The 7259-nt window shown below is 63.3% G+C and overlaps 1 protein-coding gene across 1 annotated transcript; it reads right to left on the bottom strand.

Moving 5' to 3' along the window:
* Nucleotides 1-255: 255 nt before the first annotated feature.
* On the bottom strand, nt 256-2096 carry CEBPB (CCAAT enhancer binding protein beta). The gene has a single exon (XM_044748432.2). It carries the CDS (start codon nt 1893-1895, stop codon nt 852-854), a length of 1044 nt encoding a protein of 347 aa, XP_044604367.1. The 5' UTR covers nt 1896-2096; the 3' UTR covers nt 256-851.
* Nucleotides 2097-7259: the final 5163 nt, after the last annotated feature.

Raw genomic sequence — 7259 nt, 5'->3', positions numbered from 1 at the left:
GGTAAGCCTGACCCAGCGCTCCTCCGCCCCTCCCCCATCCTGGCTCCCCCATCTCCAAGCACAGACCCTGGGGGGAGTAGCAGAGGAGGAGAACCAGCTGTAACACCCCCGCCCCACCCCCACCAAAAAAGCCAAAAATACCAGCAGCTCACGCACACACACAACAACCCCCGGCACACCAGCAAAGCAAAAATAAAACCATATCCATCCAAAACAGAGAAAAAAATCAAAAGCCAACTACTGCCCCCAAAAGGCTTTTTAACCATTCTCAAAAAAAAAAAAAAGTTTATTAAAAGTGTTCTTAATGCTTGAAACGGAAAAGATTCCCAAATATACAGACGCCTCTTTTCTCATAGAAATAGATTATTTTTTTATAATACAAAAAAAGACCAAAAAAAAAACAACAACAATAAAAACAACACAACAGCAACAACCCCGTAGGAACATCTTTAAGCGATTGCTCAGGGCCCGGCTGACAGTTACACGTGGGTTGCGTCAGTCCCGTGTACACACGCGTTCAGCCATGTTTAAACCGATTGCATCAACTTTGAAACCGGCCCGCCCGCCGGCGCCCGGAGAGGCAGGGGGAGAGGCTGAGAGTTTATCGTCCGTCCGGACGTGGACGTCTCTTCTTTAAATAACACCACGGGCGGGCGCCCCATCTGCACTGCGGTTGGTTCGGACAAAAATATAGATAGATATATAATAAAATATTAAAATTACCGACGAGCTCCCCGCGCCGCCAAGTGCCCAGTGCCAAAGTTTGCCGGCGCCACCAGGGCCGGGGCGGGCGCGCGGGCGCAGCCCGGGAGCGCGGAGGCCGGCGGCAGGGGCCGCGCGCGGGGGCCGCGCTAGCAGTGGCCGGAGGAGGCGAGCAGGGGCTCGGGCAGCTGCTTGAACAAGTTCCGCAGGGTGCTGAGCTCGCGCGACAGCTGCTCCACCTTCTTCTGCAGCCGCTCGTTCTCGGCCGTGAGCTCCAGGACCTTGTGCTGCGTCTCCAGGTTGCGCATCTTGGCCTTGTCGCGGCTCTTGCGCACGGCGATGTTGTTGCGCTCGCGCCGGATCTTGTACTCGTCGCTGTGCTTGTCCACGGTCTTCTTGGCCTTGCTCTTGACCTGCGAGGGCGCGGGCGCCGCCCCCGCGTAGCAGGCGGCCGGGGGCGCCTTGGCGTCGGCGGGGCTCGGCGTGCCGGGCGGGCTGGACGACGAGGACGTGGACAGGCTCCCGCTGCTCCCGCTCGGCACCGCCTGGTAGCCGAGGTAGGCGCGCAGCGCGTACGGAAAGCCCGCCGCCATGCCCGCGGCGCCGCCGCCCGGCGCTCCGGCCTCCTCCTTCCGCTTGCAGTCCGCGGGCTCGAAGCCCGGCTCCGCCTTGAGCTCGGCGGGCGGCGGCGGCGGCGGCGGCGGCGGCGGCGGGTGCAGCGGCGCGAAGCAGCCGGGGTGCAGCGCGCCCTTGGCGGCCCCCAGGCGGCCCAGGCTCACGTAGCCGTACTCGGCCGCCTTCTTGCAGTTCTTGCCCCCGTAGTCGTCGGAGAAGAGGTCGGAGAGGAAGTCGTGGTGCTGCCCGGAGGAGGCGGGCGCGGGGGCGGGCGCGGGCGGAGCCGCCTCGAAGGTGTCCGTGGCCGTGGCCGGCGCCGGGGCCTGCGGCGCGCCCAGCGTCTCCAGGTACGGGCTGAAGTCGATGGCGCGCTCGTGGTCGCCGATGCTACCCAGCTCGCCGGCGGGGGGGCGCGGCCCGGGTCTGGCCGCGGGGGGCGCCACGGGGGCCGCCTTGCCGCCGTACGCAGCAGCCAAGCAGTCCGCCTCGTAGTAGAAGTTGGCCACTTCCATGGATTTAAAGGCAGGCGGCGGCGGCAGGGGCAGACATGCTGGGTCCCAGGCCACCAGGCGTTGCATGAACGCGGGTGCCCGGGGAGGGGGCCTGGGGCTGCCCGCTCCGGCCGGCCCGCGGGTGGCGCGGCCTCCCGGCTCCGGACTGTCGCCGCTGGGTCTCTGCTGCTGCCGCCGCCGCTGCTGCCGGGGTGGCCGCTATCAGTGCGGGGGCTGGCGGCTGGACCCTCGAGTGGGTCCCCTTCCCGGTCCCGTGCGCGGCTCTGACTCGCTAAAGTTTCTCCCGAGCCCGGTTATTTATAAGGCGGACCATGGCAACGGCTGCGTCACGCCTGGCTGACGCCCCGGTCCCTCCCGCCGCCGCCGGGACGGGGAGGCCACGGCCGTGGCGGCCCGAGACCCCCGGGGGAGGGGCGGCGGGGCGCGGCGGCCAGACCTGAGACCTGGGACGCGCCCTCCGGAGTCCCCCGGCCCCGGGGGGCGGCCTCACGCCCCCGGCCCACCCCCACCCGGCGGCCCCGGGACTGGGAGCGAGAAGGGGCGGTGCGACCCCGCCCCCGGACCGCCCCCTCCGGGCTGGAGGCGGTCCTGGAAGGGCGGGGAGTCGGGGAGGGGGCGCTGCGGTCGCCTTCTCCGACCCTAAACGCGGCCGCGGCCCGCCCTCTGCTGGAGGAGGCGGTGGCTTCAGGATCGGCGGCGCCCAGCCCCGACGCCCCACGGAGGGGGCGCCCCGCCGCCGGATCCTGGACACCCCAACCCCCAGCTCTGGCTCCCGGGGGGTGACCCATCTCCACGGCCCCTCCCCGGCGCGGCCCCGCCCCTAAACTTGTCCCATTCCCCAGCTGCTGGAAGGAGGGCATTCCGCGCCTGTGGCGACTTCCCTCGGTGCGAGACGGGGTGGGAGGGCAGGTTAGGGACGCGCGGGGGCCTCTGCCCGGGTTGGCCGCGCCCCTCCCCTAGCCCCGCCCACCGCACCTGCCCGCCCCCTTAGGCCACACCTGGGTCCTCTCCAGCCCCACCCCGATCTGACCTGGGGCGCCAGGACGGTGGAAGGGGGCCCGGGGTGCTCCGCTCTGCCACCCTGTGTGACCGTGGGCGAGTCACTCCGCTTCTCTGAGCTTCGGTCCATGAAGGCGGCGTTACTGTTAGCGGTTGCGTTGCTGTCTGCACCACAGACCCACACATGAGGCTGAAGTTTTAAGTCCACTCTGGGAGGCACGTCAGAAAGAAGGGCCCCCCAGAGGGTACAGAGAGGCTCAGAGGGGGCATAGCACACCCGAGGTCACATGGCCTCGTGTCGCCCATTAATCTCAAAAGAAAAGCACTCGTCTGGACACCCTAAGACCTATTCGCCAACCCGAGGCCAAAACACCTGTTTGTGAGGCTGGCGCAGGAGAGCGGGGGCCTTGCCCATTTTTACCGCCTCCCGGCCTGGACCCAGGGCTCACTTTCCACCCTGCCGGGAGGGTGCTATCACTGGCGCGGTGTCACCGACGGGAAGGTGGGCGATGGCCCACCCTGGATTTGAACCTAGGCTCTCCCCGCTGGGTGGCTTCAAGCCTCCCCTTGCACTCCCGGGCGCCATTCCTGGGCCATTTGGGCAGCTCCTTGGGGCCCCGCTCCCACCACTCCTGGCCCAGGCCGCCCAGGCAGGAGCTCCCAGCCTGCCTGGGGCTGACCCCTGACCCACTGACCCCAGCCCTGGCCCTGGTGGGCAGGCGGGCATTGCTCAACCTTCGGTGTTATCTGCTGAGCTGGGGTGACCTCCGCCCCGGAGAGTTGGAGAAATGACCGCTCCGAGCGCCCTTGGGGGTGGGGGGCAGGGAGGGACGGGATGGAACCGTCCTGGCCTGCTGGCTCTCTGCGCCTTCCCGGCAGCCTCTGGGCCAGGGAGGGATCCGAGGCCCCAGGGCCACCCAGCCAGGCCTTCCAAGCTGCAAAGTGGGACACTCAGGGCTGAGCTGGAGGGCCCCCGCCTCCCGGAGGCGCTCCCTGCCCCACCTGCTGGTGAGCTTCCTTCCCAGCCCGCGTCTCCAGCTCCCATCCTCCTGGTTGTCTTGTGACCTGGGTCTCCCCGCAGACTGCTCGCTCCGTGAGGACGGGCCCTCGAACGCTGGAGCTCCCGGGCTGGGCATGCCTAACATTTACCAGTGAATGAGGCATTTGCTGTTCCCTCTGGACTGAGAACACTGTTCCCCCAGCTCTGCCCAAGGCAGAACCTCCTTTGGGCTCAGCCCAAAGGTTACCTCCTCCAAGAAGGCCCCCTGACTTCTCCATTGGAAGTCCCAGGCCTCAGTCACTCCTTTCACATCCTCCTGCTTTATTCCCTTCACATTCTCATTACAATCGAAATTATCTCATTTACTCCTCTTGCTTTCTGTCTCTGTTGCCCCCTCCCCATGGCAGACCCACCAGGCAGGGATTTTTGTCATTTTTCTTCACTGCTCTTCTCCTCGTGCCTGGCATACAGATGGTGCTCAATGAATGGAGGAGGCTGAGGAGAAGGCAAGGTTCCCCCATTAGCTGGGCTGTGTGACTTCAGGCAAGATGGCTGCCCTCTCTGAGCCTCAGCACCCCCTCACCTCTCAGGATTCTGGGGAGATGCAGTGAGACCTGGGGAGTCTGAAGCTTATTGGAGAATTTGCTGTGTGTCCTCAAGCCAATCTTCCACCCTCTCTGAACCACATTTTAAGCTCTTTGCATGTATTAACTCATTGACTCCTCCTGATAATTTGTAGGAAGCAGGTCCTATTATTATCTCCACTTGACAAATGAGGAAACTGAGGCCCAGCAGGGCTGTGTGTGCCTGCTTAGGGTCACAGTAAAGGGGTGAGAAGATTGAAGTCTTGCCTGACCTTCCCCGTTGGGTTTGCAATAAATCATAGCAGGTGTGGCGACATGAACCCCGTTTTCTGAGTGGAAACACTGGAGCCCAGAGAAGGGTGGCCCGGGGGTCACACAGCGAGTCAAGGGGCAGCCCAGCGCCTGGGGACCAGCCCCAGGGACCAGACTCGGCCCCATCAGGCCATCTCGCCCTGCTGGCCGCTCGGGTGGGGCTCGCCCGCCGGACCCTGCGCCTCTGCTCCCCCCATCAGCCTGGCGGTGAAATCGTGGCGGTTGCCACCCGGTGCCACCCCGGGTGCCCCGCAGGCAGGTGCGCGGTGACGTCAGCCTTGTTTTTCCAGGGCTCCTTGCTCAACAGGCCGGGCCTGCCGCCCCGCCGGCGCTCCGCGTTCGCCCGGGAGGGGACGACGGCCGCCGAGGCCTGTGGCCAGTGGCCCTGCAGGCGGCGGGGCGCAGACGCCGGGCCCTCCTGCAGCCACCACGACGACCTCCCCCGTGACCGTCCCGCGTGGGCGGCCGCGGGCACCTGGGCGCGCCGGTCTCCATCCGCAGCCAGCAGCCAGATCCAACCCACGGGCGGCGCAGTGCGACCCCGGGGTGTTCCGCTTTGTTTTTTTTTTTTACTGAATTTATTGCCAACATTTAAAAATCAGGAGGCTTCACACCAAAATTCAACTTCCCAGCTTCTCTTTTCAAAGCGGAAGGCGCGGGCGGGGCCCACGTGGCGCGCGGCGGGCAGGAGCCAGAGGGGGCTGGGGGCACCGGCGCCCTCCCCGGGGCGCGCCCCCCTCGGCCCCGCGCTCACCCTCCCGTCCCCGCGGCCGCCCCTCGGCCCGACCTCGGGCGGAGACCCAGGCGGCTGCCCGTCCCACGGCCGCTCTTGGGGGCGCGCTTTGCCGAGGGGCCTCGAAATCAGCCAGCGGGTGGAGAAATCGGGCTGATGGGGAGCCGTCCGAAGTGGGCGGTGCAGGCGCCCCTGGTGGATTGGGTCGGGGGGTGCAGGGGCTGGAGTTCTGCTCTGCTCTCTTCCCTCCTGGCTGTGGCGCTCGGGTCCCCCTAGACCGCAGGCCTTGACGTGTAAAAAGAGGGGGACGCTCTGCCCCTCTCTCGGGGTTCTGGACCGGCGGTCCCCCCTCCGCTGGCCCGCCGGACACATGGAAGTGAATCACACCTCCCTTTAGCCCCACAAAGGGCCTGACTGACCGCAGCAAGTGATGAAAAACACCCAACGCAGGCAGATGGGAAACAGGCCCAGAGAGGATAGGACTTCCCCCAGGGTCACAGAGAACCGGTAAGAGAGTCGGACTGAAAAGCCAAATCCCAATTCCAATGTCTGAGATTTTCCCCCACCTCGCCTCTTCTTTGAGGCCTGACTTTCTCCGTCTGCCAAATGGGGCCAAGATTCGATCTCTGAGGGCTGCCAGACCCCGGTATCCTGGGATCCCGAATTTTGGAGTCCTGGGGGGCGCTGGCTGGTGAGATTTGCCTGAGCATATGCTGCCACCATGTGGCCGGATCTGGGAATGCAGGCATGATTTAAATGAGTCTTGATCCAGCACCCCACTGGGTACCTTGCCTTGGGTTACAGGGGTCAACGCTGTGGATACGAGGGATGCTCAAAGGACACGAGCAGGCCACTGAAAGAAATAAAAGTGTCCAGAAGACAGGCAAAAAGTGCTCTCTTTCACTTAGTCATTCAAACTTTTTGGCATCTGCTGTGGTTCACGCCCTAGAGATATATTCATAAACAAGACAGAGCGATTCCTTTTCTCCTGGAGTTGACATTCCCCTTGCGGAAGACAAACAGTAAACAGGATAAATGAGTAAAGTATGCATTGTGTTAGATTCTGGTAAGCACCACGGAGGAAAATACAGCAGAGGAGGGGATGGAGCGTGCTGGGGATTTGATTGTAGCTTCGCGTTAGAGTGGTCTGGAGAGGCCTCATTGGGGTGACATTTGAGCAGAAACATGAATGCATGAGGGAGTAGGCCGTGGGTATCTGTGGGGAGAGTGGACCAGGCAGGGGTAACAGCAAGTGCAAAGGCCCTGGGGTAGGAGCATGCCCGGCCCTGTGTAGTTGTTGGAGTGGAGTAGAGGGAGAGTGGCAGGAAATTATCTCAGAAATAGTGGGGGCCCTATCAGGCAGGCCTTGGTGGGCCACTGTAAAGACTTTGGAGAGTTCTGAGCAAGGGAGAGACAGGACCTGACTTAGGTTCTAACAGGATCCCTCAGTCTGCGTGGAGGGGTGGGCTGTACTGGAGGTAAGTGCAGAAGCAGGGAGCGCAGAGAAGAGGGAACGGCAGTCCTGCAGGAGAAGATGATGGTGGGCTCCACCAGGGTGGTGGCCACGGAGGTGGCGAGAAGTGGCCAGATGCTGAATCTGTTTTGAAAGTAGAACCTTCAGGATTTGCTGATCGATCCAATTGATGACCGATAGAACATCCACATAATAGACCACTGCGTAGCCATTTAAAGGGACAAGGTATATGACACCAGAAACACTGGCCACAAAAGACAAAATAGAGAAATTGGACTACATCAAAATTTAAAACTTCTGTGCATCAGAGGATACAATCAACAGGGTG

This window comes from Equus asinus, chromosome 15 (genome assembly GCF_041296235.1).
Source record: "Equus asinus isolate D_3611 breed Donkey chromosome 15, EquAss-T2T_v2, whole genome shotgun sequence".
Classification (NCBI taxonomy): domain Eukaryota; kingdom Metazoa; phylum Chordata; class Mammalia; order Perissodactyla; family Equidae; genus Equus; species Equus asinus.
Note: the sequence above shows the minus strand (reverse complement) of the source record. Positions and strands in the feature narration are given on the sequence as shown.